Source organism: Ceratotherium simum, chromosome 1 (genome assembly GCF_057802395.1).
Source record: "Ceratotherium simum simum isolate JZ-2026a chromosome 1, ASM5780239v1, whole genome shotgun sequence".
Taxonomy (NCBI): Eukaryota; Metazoa; Chordata; class Mammalia; order Perissodactyla; family Rhinocerotidae; genus Ceratotherium; species Ceratotherium simum.
The window spans coordinates 61,739,747-61,766,078 of NC_141900.1; the positions used below are offsets into that span (position 1 = coordinate 61,739,747).

At 39.8% G+C, this 26,332-nt stretch overlaps 1 protein-coding gene across 1 annotated transcript in view; it reads left to right on the forward strand.

Moving 5' to 3' along the window:
* WIPF3 (WAS/WASL interacting protein family member 3) overlaps positions 1–26,332 on the forward strand; it is a 91,195-nt gene that overhangs the window by 10,295 nt on the left and 54,568 nt on the right. The window contains exon 2 of the mRNA XM_087429147.1: positions 14,890–15,045. Coding sequence (XP_087285273.1) covers positions 14,947–15,045 — 99 coding nt within the window. The 5' untranslated portion in view covers positions 14,890–14,946. The remainder of the gene's footprint in view (positions 1–14,889; positions 15,046–26,332) is intronic.

The window sequence follows — 26,332 nt, forward strand, 5'->3', positions numbered from 1 at the left end:
TTATAAGGTATGAGCTGCAATTTAATAACCAATTCCCAGTCCATGGGTATATGGGTTATTTCTAGTATTTTGCTATTAAAAGCAAGACGGCCGTGGGGCCGGCTGGGTGGCAAAGCGGTTGAAGCGCGCGAGCTCCGCTGCGGTGGCCCGGGGTTCGCGAGTTCGGATCCCGGGCGTGCACCGAGGCACCGCTTGTCAAACCATGCTGTGGCGGCGTTGCATATAAAGTGGAGGAAGATGGGCACGGATGTTAGCCCAGGGCCAGTCTTCCTCAGCAAAAAGAGGAGGATTGGCAACAGATGTTAGGTCAGGGCTGATCTCCTCACAAAAAAAATAAATAAATAAAAAAGCAAGGCGGCAATGAATGTCACTCTACACATCATTTCTCACAAGTGTGAGTGTATCTATAAAATAAATTCCTGGAATTGGAAAGTATTTTAAATTTTTGATACATGTGCGCATTGCCCTTTACAGAAAGTTGTACTGATTTATATTTCCACCAATAATTAAGAGAGTCTGATTGCCTACACTCTCTGCAACACACATTTATCAAACTTTTGATCTTTGCCAATCTAAGTGAAAAATGGTATCTTAGTGTGGTTCTGACTTGCACTGTCTCATTATGAGTAAGGTTGAGCATCTTCAAATGTGTTTAAATGCCATTTATATTTCTTATCTGTAAACTATCTGGCCTGTTGTCCATTTTTCTGTTGAGTTATTGATCTTTATTATGGGTTTGTAGGAACACCTTATCTAGGAAATAAAGGAAAACAGCTACTTTACTGTAATTTTTATTTTACTGTAATTTTACCCCAATTTATAGTATGACTTTTTTGTTTTAATGTCATTTTTCTCCCATTTGTAATATGACTTTTGGCTTTGTTTATTGTGGTTTTATGCATGTATGTACTTATTTTTGCAGAAACTTTTCCTTTTATAGCTTTTAGAAAGGCTTTTCAGACTTTGAGAATTTTTTTTTTAAATTCTCCTATATTTTGTTCTAGTATGATTCTGATTTCTTTTTTCAAAAATTAAAATTTTTGTCCCTTTGGAATGTATTTTAATATAAGGCATGAGATCCTTACATGGTTATCTAACCTTTTCTTTCCAGATTGCTACCCAATTTTCTCAATAATTTTTATTTAATAACTCATCTTTTCCCAACTGATATGAAGCATCTTTCTTTTTTTTTTTAATCATAGCCAAATTTTCCAAAAATTCTTGGGTCTATTTCCAGACTCTCTGTTCCATTTACCTCACTGATTCTCCGTAGACCAATACAAAATTGTTTTAATGAATGTGGCTTTATAATTTGTTATCTAATGATTTTGATTTCCTTGAGAATTACCTTGCCTCGTTCTAGAAAACAAACAACTTGGTATTTTCATTGTGATCACCTTAAATTTATAAATATACAGAAAATTAGCATTTGCATAATATTTAGTTTTCCTCCCCAAGAATAGAACATAAAAACATGTCTTCCCTGTTTCTCAGTAGTGTTTTAAAGTTTTTTTCATGTCTGTCTTTTCATATTTTATTAAATTTATGCTTAGATATCTTTTTTAAGAGTTGCTATTGCAAACACAATTGTTTCTTCATAATATTTTCTAACAGTTGTTGTTTATGTACAGGAATACTTCTGGATTTTGTTTATTGGTTTTGAAGAGCCACCTGTTTAAATTCTCTTATTGTTTTGAAATAACTTTTCTATTGATTCTCTTAGGTTTTCCAGGTATATTGATATATCATCTTGAAAAAAATGATAATTGAACCTCCTCCTTTCCAGTTATGATATATTTTATTTCTTTCTCTTATCTTATTGAATTGACTCCTACCTCTAGGATAATGATAAATAGTAGTGGCAATAGTGGACATTCTTCTCTTGTTCCTAATTGGAATTTATTTAGTCTTTCCTCATTTACCATGATGCATTTTGAGTGATGTTATAAATATTTTGGGGCAGCTTGTGGAGATGATCTTATGATTTTCTTATTTTTATGCTCCCAATATGGTGAATTAGATCAGTAGATTTTCTAGCATTGAAACATCCTTGCATTTAAACCCTACTCAGTTGATATGTATTATTGTTAGTGTGTTGCTGAATTCTGTTATATATACTTATTTTTTCCTCCATGTTCATAAATGTGATTGGTCAGTAGTTTTCTTTTTTATTGTCCTGTCTTTCTCAGGTTTGGGTCTGACTGTTGCATGGTAATTAACTGCTCCTTAGAGGTTGGATAGAATTCAGCCTGGAATCTGTCTGGGCTTCATGTTCTTGGTGGTGGATCTCTGACATCTTTGCTATTTCTTCTGTTTAGATTTCTCTCTTGTCTTGGCCAGTTTAATGATTCATATTTTCCTAGAAGATTGTCCGTTTTAATCCAGGCTTTCAGATTTCTTTGCCTAGATTTCAGCAAAATCTTTTAAGGTCTTCTATATCTGTCATTATTTTCTCATTCTCCTACCTTATTTTGTATATGTATGCTTTCTTTTTCTTCCTCACTTTTTGATTAGGTTAGATAATTACTTATTTTATTGTTTTCTGTTTTACAAAGAATAAGCTTTTGGATGTATCAGTTTTATCAATGATCTGTTTTCTAATTTCCAAATATCTGTTTTTTAATTCATAAACAAATATTAATTCCTTCCTTTCTTCTGTTTCCTATAGTTTTATGATACTGTTATTCATTCTTCTTGAGAGTTTTTAATTCTTTGTTTTATAAATGTAATTACTTACAGCTATGACTTTTGCTCTGAACTATGCTTTAGCCGTATTGCATAGGTTCTGATATGTAATAATTTTATTATCTTTATTTTCTAGATATTCTTTAATTTTGGTTTTTATATCCTCTTTGTTCCAGGAGTTGTTTAACAAAGTTTCAAACAAGTCTCTGGGTGATAGCATTTTTTAAGTTTTCTTTTTTATTTTTTTCATTTAATAGGATTGTGAACAGAGAATATTATCTGTTGTGTTGCTACTTTTTAGAATTTATTTAGATTTTCTTTGCACTATTTCCAGCTATTATATAGTCCTCTTTGTTACTATTTTATTTTACTATTTAAAAGAATGTGAATCCTCTATTTTCAGGATATATAGTCATATATATTTCTTCCTACCTTTCAATTTTTTCGTTTATGTCTTTTACAATCTTATTTTTTTTTGTTATCTGATAAATCTGACGTGGGCAGAGATAATGCAGTAAAAACTTGCGCTTAATGTGGTTTTTTGTCTGCCTTTCTTTGAATATCCTGTAGTTTTACTTTATCAATTTTGCTAGTGCTATTTCATGCATAGATATTCATGGCTGCTAACTCAAACTTTATATATTATACCCTTTACCATTATAAAGAATCTTTCTTTGTCTTGTTTAATGTACTGTTTTTGTACTGATTTCAGTTATTTCTGATTGAAATTAAGTGTATATCTTTTACACAGCATATAGTTGAATTTTTATTCAATCTGAGGTCTTTTTTTTATATGTAAGCTTAGTCTATGACAGATATATTTGTTATTATTTTAATTATGTGTTCTGTTTTCTATTTTTTTATTGCTTAATTATATTTCACTTAGTGATCTGTGTTTTTTCTTTGTTTTGCATGCAAGTGTTCCATTTGGGAGATGTGTTTTTAGTTCTTCTAGTAGTTACCTTTTTAATGATAACTTCTAGAATCCTCTAGCTTTTTTAAAGTGTTATTATTTATAGAGTATGTACTGATTTCCCACCATAAACAATATTGAACATCCACTTCCTCCCAACTCCTCTGTGTCCCTTTCCAAACCTCCTTTCCACCATCCAATTTTAGTTGATAGGATCATTTTCCTTAGTTTTTCCAATTTTTACATTTACACCTTATAATATACTTGATTTATACTTTTATACTCTTAAATATACATGATTTATTAGTCTTAACAATATTTAAAGATGTTAACTAATCTTATTGTGGTGATCATTTTGCAATATATACATATATGAAATCATTATGTTGTATACCTAAAATTCATACACCGTTGTATGTCAATTATGTCTCAATTTTAAAAAAGATTAAAAAAATGAAGATAATTTTTGACCATCCGTGTATGCAAGCTAAGGAAATCAATACACATATATTATCTCCCACTTTTTCTTCCCTTTTACTTGACAGCTTTGTTAGTTATAACTTCTTATTTTCCCACAATTAATAGTAGTTACATTCATTTCTGTTACCCTAATTCCATAGGTGCTTCAGCCTTGGTTCTGTAGTTAATTCAATACTCACTGCCTTTGGTTTTGTCCTAATTTCTCTCCTCACCTCCTGAATGTCTGAAATTTTTCCTGTAGTAGTATCTTCAATAAAAATTCAGGAAACATAAATCTTACATATTTAAAAACATTTTTCACTTGCTTTTTGACCACAGTGACAGTTGGGCCGGGTGTAAACTTTTGGGTCATGCATTAATTCTCTGGGATATTGTGGCATGGCTAATAGTCTCCAAAACTTTATCATTTTTCTTCAGATATCATGTGCCTCTTTAATCTATAGAATTAAATCTTATTTTTGAAAAGTATTTGAAATTATATATTTGAATATTTGTTCTCTCTTGTTTATTTATGTCTCTTATCAGGGAAACCAAGTATCTATTTTTGTCTGTCTTCCATATCTATCAGTTTCTCGCTAATCATTTTAAATTCTTTGTCCATTTCCATTTCATTTTGGTGGTTTTTCTCAATTCTCCATTGTACTCAGTGTGTTTTCAACAAAACCTGTTTTCTTTGTGCTCCTTCTATTGGGGTCTTCATTTTTCTCTTTCACTTCTGCCCCATTATATTTCATCTTCTGTTGCCCTGCTATATCTTCTTGGAGTCCTTATCTCTTTTCTTTGAGTCTTTATTTTAAAGGGATAATAGTTTCACTAAATTCTTTCAGTTAATAATTATATGCCTCGTCACAGTTTTCATCTGCTTCATAGCGGTATTTTTCTGCTAAGCGTTCTTCATCTATCATCTGTTCTTTGTCCTGTTTCTTTCCCCACTTTTTTCTAGTTTTTTTTGTGTGTAGCTCTTGTACTGGTTCCCTTTATTCTTCTTCTTCTTAGAGTGAGTTGAACCAACTCACTTGGACCAACTATTTGCAGAAGATTTACTTGAGGAAAAGACCAAGGCAGGTTCTAGAGGAGCAAGAATTCTCTTTGGCTCACGGAAGTGCTTGTTATGATGGAGAGAGAGAGAAAGACAGATCGGTGGTTTTAAGGCTGCTCATGATTCACTCTCTCCTTCTCCCGACCTCATTTCTAGAGTGCATCCACTGAAATGGCTTATTGTTGCCGCCTTCCCTGCACCCTGGTGAGTCTTGGGTTCAGGCCACTCCTGCACCATCCTACACACCCTTTTTCCATTATTCTAAACAAGTGTTGGTGGATCTTCCTCACTGAGGAGCCAGCACTTCCTACTTTGGAGAATGATGCTGTGTGGGCTTTGTCTGAGGTCTGCAGCCACAGCCATACTCTCGACAACATCTTACCTGTGCCTGGTATTTGATCATCCTGGGCCTTGGGTAGCGTGTCTCATTTATTAAAGTGCAGGGTTACAGAAATCTAGTTTTTACTTCCAAAAGTGAGTTTATATTTCTGTTTTGTTTTGTTTTTTACTCACTAGATCACTGGTTTATTATAAAAGGATATAACTCAGGAAGAGATTCATAGAGCAAGGTATGGGGAAAGGATGCAGAGCTTCCATGCCCTCTCCAGGTGTGCCACTCTCCCCAAATCTCCATGTGTTTACCAACCCAGAAGATCCGAGTTTATATTTTGGAGTTCCCCTTTCCTTGTTATTTTGAAATGATTTCCAAGAAAAGGAGGGAACAGAGATATTTTCACTCCACCATCTGAAAACCAGAAGACCTTTTTGAACTCAACTTTATTTTGAAAAATGTCTTCTAATTTAAAAGACTCAAGCCTCCCCTCTGCTGCCCTTTAGGATGAGCATTTCCATTTTCAGAAGCCACCCTATCCTTAATTAAGAAAACGACATTTGAAAGAACTTTGCTTTCTGGAGAGGATCATATACTATTTTTAATTTAATACTTATCTCAAAGCAGTACTCATTTGGTCCTCACATTTGTGCAAATTGGGAAAGAAGAAACTCTATCTTTTTATACATGGAGAAATAGGTGAGCATTAAAGCCAGAACTAGAGACCAGTTCTCCCAACTATCAAACTGTTCCTGTTTGATTAAGTCATTTCTAACATGCCAGGTGAAGCTTTTCTAGTGAGCACTGTAAGCTTTGAGAACCCAACAGCCAGAATATAGTTTATTCCACACTGATGATAAGGTCTGCAGTTGAACAGGAATTTCTCCTCCACGTCTCTTCCCTTCTTATTTTAGTTTGTAATATTTCTCTTTAATAATCATTAAAATTATTATTTCATCTGTGGACTCACATGGAACTTACATAATGTGCTGCTGCCAAGCTATGTCTCCATCTTTGGCTTGAGTCGTTGGCACGACCCTTGATATATATGTTTTCTGTTTCTTCCCCAAGCAATACCAAGGCAATGGTATTTGGCATGACCTTTGGCCTCGGCAATACCAAGATACCTAAGACAGTCCCTATCTTTGAACGTTTGAGCAACCCGTGATCCAGTGAAGGGAGACACACAGACATGTGAAAAGAAAATTAACAGAGTGCCTAGTACCACAATAAAATTGTGAACAAAGTACTATAGGAGCAGTAGCTCTGCCAGAGGGAGAAGAAAATCTGGGCAGAGAAGCTGGCACCTGAGTGGGTTTTAAAGGATTAGTAGGAATTTTCCAGTTGATGAAGGCTATCACATGTAGCCCGAATAGCATGGACAAAGACAGACAGATATAAAGAAAATGTTTGTAAGACAATGTCACAAGTGTGATGTGGCTACAGGATAGGATGCATAGAACAGAGTGGAGGGTGAGATGTAGAACTTGACTCCATAGTCATGAGCAGTGTATGTTAAATCGAGGAGTGATGCCCTGTGGTCCCAGCGGGGAGACCTCCAGTCAGTTTGTCAGACCTGGCCGTCAGTGAACTGTGCTTGCTGCCGTAGGAAGGAATCTGCCTGGTGACACAGAGGAGGGGGACACCCTGCAGCAGGGTGAACTTCAAACTGGACGAGAGACTGGAGGTGTCAGAATCTGCCCTGGGCCCTCTGGCCCAGGCTGGAGGAGCAGTCAGGTGAAAGTACTCAAACTAATCTAAAATCTCAGAAGGAAAACTTGAAAGGATTTGTCTTGTAGACTTGTACCCTGTGCCACCTCCAGTCTGCACATTATTTCCTCAATGATTCTCGAAACAGCATTTTTTTTTTTTTTAGGACCACTTGCAATCCTAAGAGAAAAGTTACCACCTTAGGCTTAGAAAGTAAGAAATACCCTCCTTATAAAATCTAACATCAAAAAATAAATTAAAGAGGTGGTAACTTATTTTGTAAAATAACTCTATTTTATAACATTGATTACAGGTTTCCATTGAATAATAAACTCCTTTTGTATACTTAAAGCATACCTCAATTTTCCAAAATCAGAGATGCTATTTTACAGAAGCATAGGTGTTATATAAAATGAGGCTGACTTTTAAATGTGTGATTAATATCATGTATTTTTAATAAGCCGAGTTCTTCTTTTAGCTAATTCAAAGGCAGGAAAAAAAAAACGACAGGAAATGAATATTTTCTCCTTTCTCCCTTGGGAACCACACACAGCGATTTTTATGGCATTTAGCCATAATATAAATACCTGAGTCAATGATAAATATTATCAATATCTCCATTTTTCCTTGCTAAATACTGTTCAAATATTCTTATGAATTCGATGAATGATCTGGGAACAAATTTGCGTTTCAATAAGAGTCTTATAAAAGGAAACCAATTTGTGAGCTCATTGTAGATGTGACTTACTAGGTTTCATATTAGATTGTGGACAAGTCTCCCATAGACAAGTCTGCATTCATTCTTTAGGCATTTTAGCAGATAATTCACTATAATATCTGGTTGGTGCTGAGCAGATTCAGCTTCGAGAGCTATTATCAGGGCTGGAGTTTCTCAGGTGTCAGAAATCCTTCATGTCACCTCTGTGAGTGGCGAATGGGCGCTCAGCTTGGTTTCCTTTTCACTTTCATGTGTCAATTCCAGCTCTAAGTTCAGTATGCCATTTTCATGGATCCAGCTTGCTGAAATTACAGGAGTCTACAGCAAAAGAGCCTTTTCAGTAAAGGACACAACTTCTGACTGTATGGGGCAGAGAGTTTTGTCATCCTCTAGAAGAGACCTCTTCAAACTTTAGCAGGTACAAAAATCACTTGTTGATAAGATACTCCCAAGATTCTGACTCAGTTGGTCTGGAGTGGAGACTGTGCCTTGCTTACATGCTTCCACATTCTAGAGCTACTCAAAGTGTGGTCCCCAGACCAGCAGTGTTGGCCTCACCTGGGAGCTTGTTAGAAATGCGGAATCTCAGGCCCCGCTCAGACCAACTGAATCAGAATCTACATTTTGACCAGACACCGAGTGCTTCATCCTCCATGAAAGTTTGGAAAGCATTGCTCTAGATCACTGTTCCCCAAAGCAAAAAGGCTTAGGTATCACTAAGGAAACCTGAAATGAGTTTAGATGGTACACCAATGAACATTTTTATTTTAAAAATTATTGCATTTATTTTTGTTGTTACCTTCTATTTATGGCAGATGATATTGGTTTTCCATTTACAGTAACAATTTAAAGTTTCTTTTGCAAAATAAACTTATACAACTAAAAGTAAGTTCAGGTGGTATGTGGATGTGATAAAAACTATAAAAGTCATATGTATACAAGTCACTTAAGTTAACATGGTGCTTAAGAGTGTGGACTCTGGAGCCAGACACGCCAGGTTTGAATGCCAGCTCCTCCGCTGATTCACTGTGTGACTTTGGGTCAGTTTCTTAACCTCTCTGTTCCTCAATTTCCTCATCTGAAGACAGGAGATAATAATGGTAACTATCTGATGGGGGTATTGTGGGGCTTAAATGGGTTAACATATGAAAAGCTCTAAGAACAGTGCCTGACACATAGTAAGGGCTGTGTCAAAGCTAACTTGTTTTTCTATCGTCTAGAACACAAATGTTCAAGGATTTTTTATCCTGTCCTTTTTATTTCCTCCTACCCTGTGCCCGGCTTCCCTGCTTACTCAGGCCGACATGCCCCACCTCCGCAAAAAGGCTACATATTTCCAGGACTTTTATACCATTGAGGGGAGTGAGAATAGCAACTTCTATTGGCCTGTCAGAGGATAGTCGTAACTGGGAGAGGTGACGTGTGGGGTGTGAGATCTTACAGGCGGGAAGTCCCAGGAGACGACTGTGCCCAAAGAATTCACTCATGAAACGATGAGGAAGTGACCACAGAGGGTGACCACTCATAAATCATTTTCACCATCACCTAGAGAGAAGGTTTTTTAAAAAATCCCTTTATTATTTTACTTGTAGCTTTGGCAACTTTACCACATGTTTTTTGAGAACCTTTTTATGTGTGCCTTGAATGCTCATGGGCTTCTGGGTTGCGATTTCCTGGCCGCAGGGCACCTTTGATAAATAAATGTGACTGATCTGTCAAGTGGCAGGACCCTGCCGAGACCATGCTGTGAGAAATGGGTAGCCTCCTGGGGCTCATTCACCTTTATCAGTTCAGAGGTGAGAAATCTCTGTTCTCCTCCCCAGCCCCATTTCAGAGCCAAAGAAACAAGAGACTCAGTAGGACAGCATCAAAACATAAAAAGTTCTGAGTGCACAGAGAACCTTATTTTCCAATTCCTATTGAAATGTATTTTTAGAATCAGCCAAAGACGCTTTTGTCAAATAGTAGCATTAATCCTTCTTGCTTATATTTTGTTAAATAGGCACGTTTTCTGTTTGTGAACAGCTGTAATCTGACAAACTCTTGAAAAAAAAGTGAGTTAGAGTTTTGACACGAGCAACTAGTGTGTAAAAGTGTTTACCACAAGTTATTTCTCTTTGAAATAACTCACAAAGCCCAGTTGGTATATATACATATATAACTTTTTCTATTAACGAGATAGGCAAGCCCAGTGCACATCTATTTCTGAATGGATACAGACAGACTGATCAAGTGGGGAAGGGGTGGGAGTAGGGCGGGAGGGAGAGTCCATCACCTACACCGAGGGGGCATCCGTGCTCCTCCCCACCACCCAGCGCCACTAACTCCCCGTGAAGAGGTTGCACTATGGCAGTCTCTGGGTCCTGTGTGACCTGCAGACATGTTCTCTTGGCCCACTGGTTTTTAAAAATGCCTTTTGAATCAGTTACCCACATTTCAAAACTGGATTTCACACAAAAATCTGGATTTGGGGCCTTTGGGGAAAAAATGAGAAGATCTGGCCAAAACTGGATTTGCATTCCCACTGAATATCCATCAGCCAGAGCTGAGAGGAGGCCTCCCTATCCAGACCCAGGCGGTCACTCTTGTTAGCCAGGCCCCTCCATTACTTCCTCACCTCTGAGTAGATGGTCACAAGTCGGCTCCCTGTCTGCAAGAGATGCTGGGAAAAGGAGTTCTTGGCTTCTGGCTGGGGGAGGCAGGACTCATCACGTGAGAAACTCCTCAGGCATAGGAGAAGTGTTCAAAAGATGGTGGATGGCCACAACAAGACAGATATCCCCCCCTACCCCAGGAAGGAGACACTTGCAGAACAGTGTAGCGTGTTTTAAGCCCCTTGTGCTTCCAGCCTTCTCCTCTTGTCTCCCGTGCATGCAGAGCCTCCCGGGCTGCTTACGTTCTCCCACTTCTGTATCTCTGCTCACATGCTGCTCGTTCCGATGGAGGTGGTGATGGCGTGATGATGATAAATATAGCTTTCAATTAAATGTCCGCTGTGTGTCAGGACCTATGTGATGTTCTTCAGTTACAGGATTTGATTTAATCCTGGTAACCAACTAAGAATTAAGCATTATAGCTATTTTACAAATAAAGAAAATAAGACCCACTGAGGTTAAGTGACTTGACCAAGGTCACACAGAGGGAGAAGAGGGAGAAGTAGAACCCAGGTCTGCCTGACTCTTAAGACCAGTTCTGTCCCCTGCGCTCGAGGTCTCGTGTGGAAGCACCTGTTAGTTCTGTCCCCCTCGCCACCCTCTAAGGGTGCTTGAATATCTAACCTGCATTTCCATGCTGTTTTTCAGAGTTATTTCATGAGTTGGGAGAAAATATAAAAGCCTTTGAGCATCTGGCTTTTTTTATCCTAAACAATTTTTAATAGATTCCAGAGCAAAATAACATTTTTAAATGTGTCGGGAGAGCACAAAGCATCAAAGAGCTCATGGGTACAGCCTGTGACTTCCTGGAGCTGTGCATTCTTAACTGTCAGATTTTAACAAATACTTCTCTAGATAATTGCTTAATTATTATATCTGTCAAGAAGAAGCCTTCACTGCCATCAAGTACTGCATATAAAAATATCCTTTAATCCTAGAGTTTGAAAAAGCATTCCTGTGATTTCAGCAAGACAGAAGCCCAGTGGCACCTAATCGTTCCTGGATTTATAAGGATAAAACTAGATGGAGAGCTTAGGTTAGGGAGGAGCAGGTGGAAGAATTATACTTACCTGTATGAGGTCCCTCTCACTTGAGGGTCTCAGAAATATTTTTTAAATCTTTGCAAAATGGAAGCAGAGAAGTAATACTACCTGCATTATGCCAAGTTAGTAAAACAAAGAAATCAGGTTTCGAATCAGAGAGGTCAGGGCTTTAACTCAGCTCTGATACTCTTTCTGAAATTTAATAGAAACTACATAACCTCTCTGAGACGAAATTTAGCTATTTTATGGAAATGTCAGTCTCTACCATAAAAGTTGTTGAGAGGAATAAATGAAACAATGTATTAAAAGTGCCTAATGCAGTGCTAAGCACATATGGGGGTTCAAAAAGTTATACAGTGGGGGCTGGTCCTGTGGTGTAGTGGTTGACTTTGGCATGCTTTGCTTCAGCGGCCCGGGTTCATGGGTTTGGATCCTGGGCACGGACCTACACCACTTGTCAGCCATACTGTGGCGGTGAGCCACATACAAAATAGAGGAAGATTGGCAACAGATGTTAGCTCAGGGTGAATCTTTCTCAGCAAAAAAAAAAAGTTATACATCAGTCCTCATTATTCACTGATTCCATAGTTTGTGAATCATCTACTCGCTAAACTTAGTTTGTAACCCCAAGGTCAATACTTGCAGGTGCTTTTGTGGTCATTTGCCGATATTGGCAGAGTGGCAGAAATCTTGAATGGCCTAATGCACACGTTCCCAGCTGAGGTTGAATAAGGCAACACTCTGCCTTCTCGCTTCAGCTCTTGTGCCGTAAACTAGTGTCCTTTTCCCATTCTATCTAGTGCCATGTTTTTCAAATTTTTATGCTTATCGTTGGTGATTTCGCTGTTCTAAATGGCCCCCAGGTGTAATGTTGAAGTGCTGTCTGGTATTCTTGAGCACAAGAAGGCTGCGATGTGTCTTATGGAAAAGATGTGTGTGTTAGATAAGCTTCATTCAGGCATGAGTTATAGAGCTGTTGGCCATGAGTTCAATGTTGATGAATCAATAATATATATTAAATAAATTGTCTTTAAACAGAAACACACATAAAACAAGATTAGATTTTAATGAGTTGACAAAAATCTTGTGACCAGATGTTCATAGGAACCTAACCCTGTATTTCTCCTAGGAGCAAAGGTTCAGTATTTGCTAACTCAGTATTCAGGGCAATGTTATAGAACATAACTGCTACCAATAATGGGAATTTGCTGTATTCGATTTAGTTCCTATTTTAGATAGGTTAAATATTAGTAGCTATAACAAATTAACCCATACTCTCCATGGCTTGATGGTCTTCTACAATGATGAGCTCGTGTACCTCTTGGGAACTCTTATGAAAACTATCATGAACTCTTTTCCCCCAAAATTGAACTCACAAATATATTTTATACCATTTAAATTTTTTATACAATTTTAGGGGATTCTTAACCCTGATGAAAACAGGCTAGTACCATAGATCCAGCAATTCCACTCCTAGGTACATGCCCAAAAGAATTGAAAGCAGAATCTTGAAGAGATATTTGTACACCAGTGTTCACAGTAGTAGTATTCACAATAGCTAAAAGGTAGAAGCAAGCCAAGTATCCATCAACAGGTGAATGGATAAACAAAATATGGTATATACATAGAATGGAATAATAAGGAATGAAATTCTGACACATGCTACAACATGAACGAACCTTGAAGACATTATGTTAAGTGAAATAAGCCAGATACAAAAGGACAAATAGTGTATGGTTCTACTTATTTGAGGTACCTAGAATAGGCAAATTCACAGTAACAGAAAGTAGAATAGAGGTTACCAGGGGCTGGGGGAGGGGGAATGGGAAATTATTGTTTAATGGGTACAGAGTTTTTGTTTGGGATGAAGAAAAAATTCTGGAAATGGGTAGTGGTGACGATTGCACATTATGAATGTACTTAATGCCACCAAATTGTATACTTTAAAGATGTTAAAATGATAAATTTTATGTTATGTATATTTCACCACAGTAAAAACAAAAATTACATTGAAAAGAGGCTGGACTGTAGAACCTGATAAGCCTGGGTTTCAATCCCAGGTCTACCAGTTACTAGCTGGGTGTCACTTTGAGCAAACTACTTAATGTCTCTGAATGTCATTTTCCTTAATAAAATTGGGAATAAACTACTGACCTTAGAGGTTTGTTAGGGAAATTAAGGTGATTAGCCCGTTATATAGTAGCCGCTATATAAAAATGTAAAGACAACTAACATATATTAAGTAAGCAAAATCCAGTGGACTATATTAAGAATAGAGTACCATGTTACATACTTGCTTTTTGCCACTAGGAGATAAGAATATTAACATGGAATAATACAAATTTCATAGGATTTTAAAGTTGAAGAAACAAAGACACAGACCTTATTCTGGCCTTCCAGTGACTAAAGAGACAGAAGGAACACAAAATCATCCCTAAGTCTGAGGTTAATTTCTGTTTCTGCTTAAATTGTTTTTAGATTCTCATATGGGTTTTCCTCGTTCTTGTAAACTGTGGGATGTTTTATAAGTACGGGTTTTAAGCCTTTGTAGTGTGTCTTGATATGGGTTCTAAGACAAATGTCCACATAGACACACACACACACACAAACACACACATTTATCTGGAGATTAAACATCCTACAGTAGTAACTGAAACAACTGTATTTGCAGAATTGTTCCAAAAAGCCCTCTGTGTAGCAAAAACTAGATATAAAGTCTATGCAGAGGAGAGGTGGCAGGCTCCCTGGCCAGATGATTGTATAGAACCAACAATACAGGAAGAGCGAGAAAAGTAAGAGTTGACAGTAGAGGAGGAAGCAGGAAAATGACTAATGCCCTTTGTAAGCCTCGCTCAAGGCTGGCATCATCAGTACCATTGAGCCTGTGACATTTAGAAAAGGTTAAATGTCATTCTGTTTGCTCTGCTTAGGAAAATGGGAGTATGTGCAGAATATTTTTAAATTGCATCAGAAATGATAAAACTAAAAGTTTAATGCTCAAGAGGTAGAATTCATTTTTTTTTTTTTTAAATCGTTACGGAATGAGGTGTCGCTATTTATTGAGACATAAATAGCTAAATTTTGTGAGTTTTATCACCTAATTCTCTCTAAAATCTGGGTCCTTCTCTCAGTCTCCAGCACTTGACACAACGCCTGCCTCACAGTGGGCACTCAGTATTGATTGAAAGAATAACTGGTTGAATGGAGAAGTGAAAGAAGGAAACTCTCTCTAACATGGGTATGTCTGCACGACATATATTACCTGTGCACGAATAAAGACATCCACGTTTAAAACTATCCCTTTTCTCTTTTTCAGAGCAGAAACCATTCTCTGGGGACCATTCATAAGCAAGAGACACCCACACGGTGACATATGCCAGTGCCACCTCCACCACCACCACCTCCTCCTCCTCTGCCTCCGCCTCCTCCGCCTCTGGGGGCTCCTCCCCCTCCCCCACCATCAGCGCCCCCGGTAAGACCTGTTTTTCAGTCTGGTTTACTGTCGAGCATAAGCTGCTTTGAATACACTTGAGCAGAAGGTTTTAAGTGTTCAGAACCAGCCACCACCTAGCACCTATGGCAGGTGGCATCTTAGGGAGCTGGCTCTGGTGGCTCCAAGGTCTGATTCCAAACCAGCCTGGCTAGGTATTTCTTTCTTCATTTCTTGGCAGCTCCCACCCTCTACCTTAGCGTCATTTGCAGACGTCTACATAATTTCTCTTTAAATTCCTGCTGCTCGATATAGGCTTCCCAAGTCTCTCTAATCGACTCCTCCACCTCCCTGGAAACCTCAGATGAGAGGCCATGCCCACGTGCACAGCCAGTGAGGAGTGCTGCAGAGTGAAGTTCCAGTGTGTAATCTGGATGGTAATATGGTAGCTTGGGCTTCAGTTGCCTGGTTCTGAGCCCAAGGAAGAGAAGTGTCATAGGAAACGCCACCACAAAATACAAATCTCTAAGTGAAATTTCCCTGTCTACACAAGACTGAATTCAGTCTATTTCAGTTTGTGTTACCGGATACTCTCTCTTAGTTTAATAGTTTGGTTTGGGTTTAGGAGAGGCACAGAGGGTGGTTCTTTTGCTTTAGAGCAGGAGTGCTCAACCTTTGCACCATTGACATTTGAGGCCAGAGAATTTTTGTCATGGAGGGCTGTCTTGTGCATTGTAGGATGTTTAGCAACATCCCTGGCCTCTACCCACAGATGCCAGTAGCATCCCTAATTGTGACAATCAAAAATGTCCCCAGCCATTGCCAAATGTCCCCTGGGGGACAAAATCACCCCCCACACACACACTGTTTTAGAATGTCAGTGCTTAATGCTTACAGCAAACCTTTCCTCTGAGGAAAACCTGGAGCATTTCTCACACCCGCATTCTGCACACATCACTTCAGAGAGTGAGGTCTAACACGTAACCGCAGCTCCTGTTTTCAGGGGAAGATGAAAGGTACAGATGCCATGGTGATATGGCACGCAGACGCAGGGCTGCCTAGGGATGATATGAGCCAAGTCAGCAGAAGCCAGGATTAGAGCCTCACCTGCCATCTTCCCCCGGGGCACACTCCTCTCCTCAGATGCATGGATGACATGACCATGGAGAGTATTGGTTGTGAAGGGAGGGCCTGAGGTCCTGCTACCTGGCCACAGGCCACAGTGAACGCCTGGGATGTCACTCTGTGACATTAGCTTTGTACACCAGCCATATCTGAAGTGCCAGGGACATAGACCTTTCTGAAATTTGGTCCTTGCTCTTGAAGAGAATGGAAAGAAAGCACATAATGCGAATTATATCTGAAAGCTCTCTAACAGATGTATAGAAAGAATAGGAATAAGTGTTGAAGTTCTGCTGCTGAATTTGACCCCACAAGGGATAAAGGAGATGAATAAAAGAGATCAACAGTTTATAAGTGAAGGAAACATACATGAAACTCTCATATGGCTCTTACACAGACTTGTTAGCACTGAAGAAGTACAACTTATAATAACTTCAAGTACCACAATACACCCATAAACTAAGCCGGAATAAATAAACTTATCAAAACCCATATCATTGGGAATTTGGGGAAATAAGCGCTTTTAAACATTGCTGGTGACACACAAATACCTCATTCAAAATGTTGAATGAGCCCTTCTGGAATGTTCTCTGGTAGAAGACAATAAACCTGAATGTATCCTATTTTTTCCCCTGGTAATTGAGTAGTTTTATTTTTGAGACTGACTTAAGAATTTAACCCTAAAGGAACCCAAAAGAGTTTATACAAGAATGTGCACAGAAATGCTATTCATTCTAGTGAAAAATTAGATCTTAAGTGTTTTATGAGAACTAAATGAAGTGTATTATGTCATGCTGTTAATTAAAAATTGCATTATGCCATAGTGTTAATTAAAAATTACATTTATAGGTGTGCTGATTATGGAAAGTAGATATGGAATGATGGATTAAAAACAATGCACATTTTGTGCATAATTAAATAACTATATAATACATGTAATAACTAACAAAAATCAAAAGAGAATTTTGAATGCTGATAATAAAATTTTAAATTTCATTAGGGAATTCTTTTTCTTTAAAGATGCTTGAGTTCATAACAAACAAAAATAATTCTACGTTTGGTTAATTTTTTGCATTACTTCCCCCATTCCTAATTTTTTTTTTGCATTTATCTCATGGAGGAATAGATCAATTTAGGAGGAAAATAACCATATAAATTTTAATATTTTTTAGAACACATTTCTCTACAATCTGGCAAAAATATTTACAATGCATATTAAAGGCAAAGAATTAATGTCCTTAGTGTATAAAGAGCTCTTACAGATCAATATGGAAATGATGAATAGAAAAATGGGCATGAGATATGACCAGGTAGAAGAAATATAAGTGTTTCAACCTCAATACAATTGAATAAACACAAATTAAAATAACGAGAAAACATTTTCATCTATCAATTTGGTGATGGTACTTTTTAAATGTTGGCTGGAGTGTTAGGAACCAGGCACTTATAACTCTTAATGGGAGCAAAAATTGGTATAATTCTCTAAAACAATTTGTTAATATTGATCAAAATCCTTTAAAAAATGGATATACTCTATGACCCAGTTTCACTTCAAGTAATTTACTTCAAGTAACTAATCATAGATGTACAGAAATGTTTAGCTATAAGATATTAATGAAAGCATTACTTGTAATAGCAACCAAAAAGGAAAGAAAAGAAACAATCTAAATTTTTAATACCAGGAGAGTCAATAAATAAATAATTATATAATCCACAAAATGGTATATGAGGCAGCCATTAAAAATCATATCAAGGGGCCAGCCCCGTGGCGCAGCGGTTAAGTGCGCGTGCTCCACTGCTGGTGGCCAGGGTTCGGACCCCGGGCACACACCAATGCACCGCTTGTCAGGCCATGCTGTGGTGGTGTCCCACATAAAGTGGAGGTAGATAGGCACCAATGTTCGCTCAGGGCCAGTCTTCCTCAGCAAAAAGAGTAGGATTGACACAGATGTTAGCTCAGGGCTGATCTTCCTCACAAAAAAAATCATATCAAAATTATTTTGTAACTTCCAGTGTAATGATTGACTCAGGCAAGGATCATCCATGAAAGCTAAAACCACTTAGTGAAAGGTTTTTGAGGGACAGGATGTTCACAGGATCCCGTATCACCCACAGATTACTTCTAATTACAAGGGAGAAAATGTGTCTTTAAAATGGATCAAACTTAGTGTCACCTGTAATGGAATGACGTTATATCACAAAACTTTTGCTGTGATGCAACAAGAAATACACAGCATCACCGAGCCAAAAATGGATGTACTCTGAGCAAGCACTTCGACACATCCAGCACATGAGACCGTCTACAACAGAGGCTGGCGAACTAGAGCGGAGCCCACAGTTCAGTTTTTGTACAGCCCATGAGCTCAGAATGGTTTTTACATTTTGAAATGGTTGAAAAAAATCAAAAGAAAAATAATATTTTGTGACACAATAAGTTATATGACACTGAAATTTCAGTCTGTGAATCAAGTTTTATTGAACCGCAGCCATGCTCGTTCATTTACATATTGTCTGTGGCTGCTTTTATGCTGCAGTGGCAGAACATCAATTAAACAACTTGTTATTCCCCCCAAAATCAATTCCATTCTTCTCACTGGTTAACCTGTATTTTTAAAGTTATACTCAATTATTAGTATTGTATTTTGAATTTCAGCAATAAAAATTTTGTGGAAATTTGTTTTCTTTTTTGTTATATAGTACTTACATAACATCCATGATTTTGCCTCTTGGCCCACAGTGCCTAAAATATTTACTATCTGGCCCTTTACAGAAAATGTTTGCCAACCCCTCTCCTACAAGATAGCTGGCTTCATTCAGACTTCCTTTCATTAGCAGCGGCCAATGATCTTGGTATTGTCAGGGAGAGGGGAATTTCCCCCTCCCCTTCTTGAGTTCTTTTGGCTGGTCTAATAATTAAATTGACACAAGATAGATTAACAGGAGAAAAAAAATTTAGTTTGTAGCTACAGAGGTCTCATAGAAATGGGACCTGAAGAAATGACCAAAGCAAGCAGCTTTTATACTTTTTAGACAGAAAAACAATAAATTTGTGAGAAATTGACAAGACAAAGGAACGTGGGCTTTGGGCACTTAATTAGTGAAGAATCTAAGCAGAATTTGCTTACACGGCCTTCTTGGCCCTGAATTCCCTGTCTCTAGCGATAAGGATGTCTCTCTACCTTTTGGTACAGGAAAGGTACCTTTCAGACCGGAGATTTATTTCCTGCTTTTAGGGGGACAAAGAGAGGAAGGTCAGAGTGCCCTTTTGGCACTGGCTGTTTCTCAAGTAACTTTAGTTCAAAATAGTCAATATGCCAGAGTGGCATATTTTGGGGAAGCCTTCCCTGAGCCCCAGCAGTACACTTGCATCAGATCATGTCCCTCCCCTGCATCACCTTTCAAGGACTCCCCATGCCCTCTTAACTGTAGCCCACCCCACCTGCATGATCTGGCCCCTGCCTACCTCGCAGACCTTATACTGTGCCTCTCCCCCCAGGCTTCCCACTTTAGGACTTAAGCATAACTGTTCCTTCTGCCTGGACAGCTCTTTCTGCTCATCGTAGTTCAGATGCCACTTTCTTGAGGCATCATGTCCTCACATCCCACACTGGCTTTTATAACATGCTTTTAAACCCCTCCTTCATAGCAGTTGTCAGCTTTTAATTTTGTTTTTATTTGACTGGGGTCCATATTTTATGTTTTGTGGCCTTTTGTGTCCCTAGTGCCTGGCTCAAAATAGGCACTATGCTCATTGAGTGAATGGATGGATGGATGGATGGATGGATGGATGGATGGATGGATGGATAAATGAATATCTAGGGATTCTAGATAGGGATTAAGAAATGGAGTTAAATCTCTTCATAACCAGTGTTCAGGACTTTAAATGTCTGTGCTCATGGACCAGCATGTCAGGTTTTATTATGTGTAATCTGTGCACGGAGGGGGCATTTTATGTGATATATCTGATCCTGTGTAATGAAAAGCATCCTATCAGACTTCACCTTAGCTCTGGAAGATCTTCAGATTAGACCAGGGCTAAAAGTTGTTTTTCTCCCTCCCACCTCTCACCTCTCTCCTTCCTGCTCCTCCCATCCTCGTCTCCTCTTCTTCTCTGATGTGCATCTTTTCTTTTTCTAAGAACATGAGAGTGGAACAGGGAGAAGGACCACCGGCGCCTGCCAGTGTTTTGGAGCAGGCTCTAACTGAGAGCAGACAGCTCTTGCCATCTTGTTTCCCTTCTGTTCTGGTCCCCATCCCTCTGTCTTTTGAGCTTTACTCCTTTGTTGCATCCCTTACCAGTATTAAAACTGCATACACAGTACATCGGTCCACTTAGAATCAAGTTATTATTGTTGCTCCGGTTACAGAATGTAACTTTAAAAAAAAACTAAAGAAAATACAATGAATTTGATTTTCGAAATGCAGCAGAATTTTACTGAACTTTTCTTTTCACATCTACTCTGACCCCTTGGTAATGTCCAAGATGAGAGAATAAATTCCTTGAGGGCCTGTGATTTCTGTTTTCTTGCCACAATCCCAGAATGTTGTCTACACAAGAGGAAGCAGATATGTGTGTCTCTGACCAGCTGATAAAGTCTTTGGAGTTGGGTTGCCCAGGCAAAGCCTGACAGTAGGGTCATGGCCACAGCACGTGTGTTTATTTAAAAAGTAGATTGGTAAATTTTTGTAGCATTATTTTCTAATGTGCTGTTCAAGCTTAAACATCCAAAGGGGGAAACAGTTCTCCTAGGGGAGGCCATATCCTATTATCTAAAAAGAAAGGGGAAACTGGCTTGATAATCATTTATTTACCATGAAAAGCAAACTCACAGTGCCATATATTTCTGCCTGCCTGTTCGGGGTGGGGGTGGAAGGGGGGTATGGGGAATGGGTGGGAGGGTAATGTGTAATAAAATGCTGAAGGGAAATTACAATGAGAAGCATATTGTGGCCCCTCGTCGTTCTGTCCCCTCATTACTGTTTGCCAGAGTCTTTGTTTGCAGTCAAGAGACAGTGAGATAATTTTTCTCCTTGTAGTCTAAGGATTGCATGATTCATGGGCAAGATAGACTTTCAGTGGCAGGAAATACCAGCTGTGGCTTACATTGGGAAGTTTTCCCACCATCTCTAGGATACAGGAGCTCATGTGGTATAGAAAAACATGTCAATCTGTGAAAGAAAACAGAGTGGTATCTGAAATCCCATGAGAGCCTTTTTTGGAGTTTTATGTTTGCTGTGGTAAAGAAAAAATGCAGGAGTTGGAGGCGCTAGGTGGATGGGGGCTTAGCAGAATTGCATATTACCCTATATTCTGGAAGAGTTAATTTGCATGTTTACTGGTGCATTTGGAATAATGAGAGGCTTAAAAAATCTTAAACACTGTCACTCAGATTCTCCTGACACTCTGGTGCTTTGATTAGTGTCACTAATGAAGGATTGGGGACATTTACCCAGGGTTGACAGCGGCCACTGGGACGAGGGGAAGGCTTTTGTATTAGGCCAAGCTATTAGGATAGTTTTAAATTGACACTTGGTCTCTGCTTAACAGTTCGCAAAACTACACCTTTGTCTTCAAGTAATTTAAAAAACTTGCTTCTCCCTCTCTCCTTTGCCGGTTTGCAGCTGCGAGCAGTAACACTGCTTCAGGGAAAAGACGAGGCCAGCTTTGCAGGTCTGTAGGAGAGAGAGGTGAGGCAGCACCTGCCACTCATACTTCCAAAGGGCCATTCGGGATGGTATTTAAATGTGTTTCTTTTTTCACAGCTGTGAGGTGGGAGGGGCGGCAGGAACAAAAAGGAAAAGGCTTGCAGTGGTGCCTGAGGCAGCGATTACGCACTAATAATGCCTGGGATTTGGCAAGAAAAGCCTGCGAGCGCTTGTTAAAGGCGTTTATCAAATTTCATAGGAGCCCAGGAGCGGAGCCTCAGCTACTCACAGAGTCTGAGCCCAGGGCTGTGGCAGGAAGGTGCCCTGGGGTAGGAGGCCAAAGGACAATCCTCAAAAGCTGCAGCCACCTGTGTAGCGATGATCACCAACCAGAGCTTTGTTTTACACCGAATCTGCTGGCTCTTGGCCTCTGAAATCTCTTAATTACAGTGTAACTAATTATTCCTAGGAAACTGCCAGGGAACGGTTCCCCCCACCCCAGGGCTATCTTTTCATGTATACGCTGTTGTACTTAGGAGGGCCACCAAGGTTTGGAGCCTGGGATCTTTGGGGCCATGTCACCTGTCTCCTTAAATTCTCTTTCCTTTCTTGCCATAAAAGGAAAAGAACTACCAATGTCAGGTTGCTGCTGGCAATCAGACATCCAGCCCTGACCGAGCAGAGAACGCTGCAAGCAAGTGGGGAGGGGTGCCAGCACCCTCGGAGCATGAGCGCATCTCTGCAGTGGGTGTTGGCAGCCATAAAAGTTGTTTCCTAGAATGTTTAATGAAAAGGTAACATGAAGTGAAAAAAGCAGGCTACACGTAGGTAGTGTGGTCCCACCTCTATGAAACAGAACAAAACTGTGTGTGCGTGTCGCTCCTGCGCCCTCAGATACTAAGACTGTAAGGAGATAGAACACATTAGCATCACTGGTTATCTGGGGGCCCAATGGGTGATTTCTGTTTCTTTTTTGTGTGCTTCTGTGTTTTCTCAAATATCTGCACAGAGCGTTTATTACTTTTATAATGAGAAGAAAAGGTTTTGAAAAAGAAAATGGAATGAATGATGGTTTACCAACTGGCTGAGTTGGATCGTATAACAATAATGTACAATAATAATAGCAGGCATCTACCGATGTACCAGGTACTGCGCTAAGCACTTAAGGTGGATTATCTAAATTCATATTTACAACAATCCAGTGAGGTGGGCACTGATAGTGCCATTTTACAGATGAGGAAACTGAGGCCCAGAGAGATTACTAAGGCCCAGTGTCACACAGCCAGTAAGTGGTGGAGGCTGGATTCCTCCCTAGGCTCTCTGAGAGCCTGACTGCTCTGTGATCTACTACTTCCAAATGTGTGTAGAGGGGGAATAAGCTGATGACTATAGCATGAAAAGCTTATGTAGTGCTTACTATATGCTTTGTGTTGTTCTAAGTGCTTAGCACATTATTGAGTTACTCTTCATAGTAACCCTTTGAGGCAGGTACTGTTGTTATTCTTGTTTTGTGGATAGTTAACTGAGGCACAGAGGGGGAAGTGACTTACCCTGGATCACATAGCTAGCAAGCGGCAGAGCCATGGTTTGAATGTTGGCAGAATGGTGCCAGAGTCCCTGCTCTGAACCACTAAACCAACTGCCCTCTGATATAGACCACCTCAGAGATTGCCCCTACTGCTTGAAACTACAAGCCAAGAGTCCATGGTTTCCTCTGCCCACACCTAGGACACAGCTCCCAGATTTCTTCCTGTATCCCCAAGCCTCCTCCTTAGATTGCTCTGTTCTTTTTTTCTTTATGGTTCCATCATTTCCTCCCACTTGTTTGTTGGTTTTTTCTCCTTTTTAATAGGAAAACCTTTGCAAGTTACCCTCTGAATAAAACCCATGGTTTAACAGCAGAGAATCGGCATTAAGGAAGCAGATACAATGCAAAGGAACTCAGTTTTGCCTTGTCTTTTGTTTACAGCTGGGCTGTTGATGGGCTCGGAAAAGACAGGGTCTCTGCTGCTAGCGATGCTGGGTACACAGTGGGGACAGTAAAGCCACCATGCAGATTTACTGAGCTTTTGCTGCACAGAATTACCCAGTCTCTGCCTCTGAAGAGTTTAGAACCTGAGTCCAGAGAAGGCTGGGCTTGTCATCGATCACTGCTCTGTCGTAGAAGTGCTGAGACAACAACTGGTTATTCCCAGACCGGAACTTTGTACCTTGTGTTGCTTCTTCATTACATGTTTCCCACATGTGGGATCCTTGGAGTCTCATCTTTAAAGAGCCCTCATGTCCTCTGCATTAGTCCCCTTTCATCTTCCTAAGCTTGCTTCTCTGAGCATCAGGCACTGGATGTGTCTTGCTAATGCTTTGAGCTCTCTCCTGAACAGACGAGTCAAGGGATGAAAGGACCTTGGGGCCAGCAAGCAGTTAGTGAGTGACTCCGAGACGGAGTCTGTGCCTAGGTCAGTACTAGGCACACAGTGGGCACTCAGTACCTAGCATTACTTCCTGAACTAGTGAGTTGAGCGAAGATGTAATTCACAAGGCAAACCCACTGTGAGCTAACCAGCCACGACTTTACATCTTCCACCTGCTTAAGCTTGGAAAGCCAGACACATTCTATGTTGTGTCCTGTCAGAACACCATCAACACATTCACATTTTACTAAGAATGCTTTATAAAGCAAATGCAGTTATATCAGAAGTAACAAATTTAGGGATAGCAGAAGTTAACACCCAGGTATTATTTTAAAAGCCATTAAATGTCCTTTGGCACAACCCTCCCCATTCCAGTTTGTTATTGTTTCCAACGAGAACAGATCATGTACTTTTGCTTTACATAAAGACATTTAAAAACCGAGGGAAAGCAACAGTGTACCCATTTTGTACACGGTAGCAATTGATTTCCATTTTAATAAGGTCTGTTCACAATAGAGGAGTCTGAATGTGTTTTCAAGCTGGTGGAAGCAGGATTCCACCTGTACCACATTCAGGATTTAAATCACAAGAGTGTAAAAGCATGTTTGTGTCCAATATCATCCGCTCAGCCATGCCAAGCTGTCAGTTTCAGCAGGGAGCACGTAATGATGCAATGTGGTGTGTTAAAAGACAAAAACAAAAACATGTGGGCTTTAGAGTCATACACATTGGAAACTGCATCCCTGCTGTGCCGTTTACTTCCTATGTGATGTCAAGCAAATCAGTAGTAACTCTGAGTCTCAGTGTTCTCGTCTATAAGTGGCAATAATAATGGCTGCTTCCTGGGGCACACTGCCTGTAGCATGGAAGCTCCATGAAGGGAGGGGGTTTTGTCTGTTTTGCTCACAGTGCATCCTCAACACCTGAGCAGGGCCTAGCATGTAGTAGTCGTTGGGCAAATATGCATTGAATGCACGAATCACAGATTGTTGTGAGGATCTAATAAGATAGCGATAGAAGCTGCATCCTCAACACCTGAGCAGGGCCTGGCATGTAGTAGTCGTTTGGCAAATATGCATTGAATGCACGAATCACAGGTTGTTGTGAGGATCTAATAAGATAGCGACAGAAGCTGTATTTACGCAGTGCCTGCTCAGTCAGTGGTGGCTGCTGTTATTCCAGGGACTAGGAAACAATGGGGCGAGTACCAGATCCAGGACTGATAAATTGAGGGCAAAGGCCCCTGTGGTCAGTGCAGGGCAGGAGGTCAGACCCCAGAGGTCAAGATCAAGGTTAAGAGCCTGAGTATTCAAAGAGGGGTGTCAGGCCAGCAGTCTGAAAATAGTCCAAAAACAGGTGGGCAGCAGTTATGACCTGTAGGTTGTCAGGGCTTCCAAATCCACTGTGCCGGTCCCTGATCCCATAGCATGATGCTGAGGAGCCGCGTGGTTTGCCTTCTCTCCTCTTTCATGCCTTGTACTGAGTTGAGTGGCCTAAGTCCACGGGTGTAGCGCTAGGTACCCGGAATCAGCCACAGATTGGAGCGAGGAGCCCTCAGCTGTGGGACCAAGACTGTGAGCAAGGAGGGACGGGAGATCTGGGGGTGACCTTTAGGATCCACTCCAGTGGAATGGCAGCCAGGTTCAAATATTTAAAACATTTAAAGGAGGCTTTGTTTTCTCAGCTGCTGTTTGGTCATTTTACAGGCAGCTTCGGCAGTAGCAGACCAAGAGGCTGCAGAGGGGAGGGGCACACGTTCCCTGAAAGGTTTAATGGTGATGCTTGTGAAAGAATTCTAGATTGCCCGGCTCTGAGCTCCTATCTAAAGCAAAGAAAGATGTTCTTTGAGCCTTGTGGCAACTCCAGGATGCTGAGATTCAAATACTATGGCTTGGTCTTTCTCTGCCTGGCTGAAACTTTCGTTTAAACATCTACTGACCAAGAGAATTTGAACACTGATAGGATATTGGTTTAATAAAAAGAAATTATAGTTAATTTTATATAATCATACTGCTGTTACATTTTAAAGAGCTCTTTCCTTTTATACCATACAATGTTGGATGTATATATATATTTCTCTTGTGTGTGTGTGTGTGAGGAAGATTTGCCCTTAGCTAACGTCTGTTGCCAATCCTCCTCTTTTTACTGAG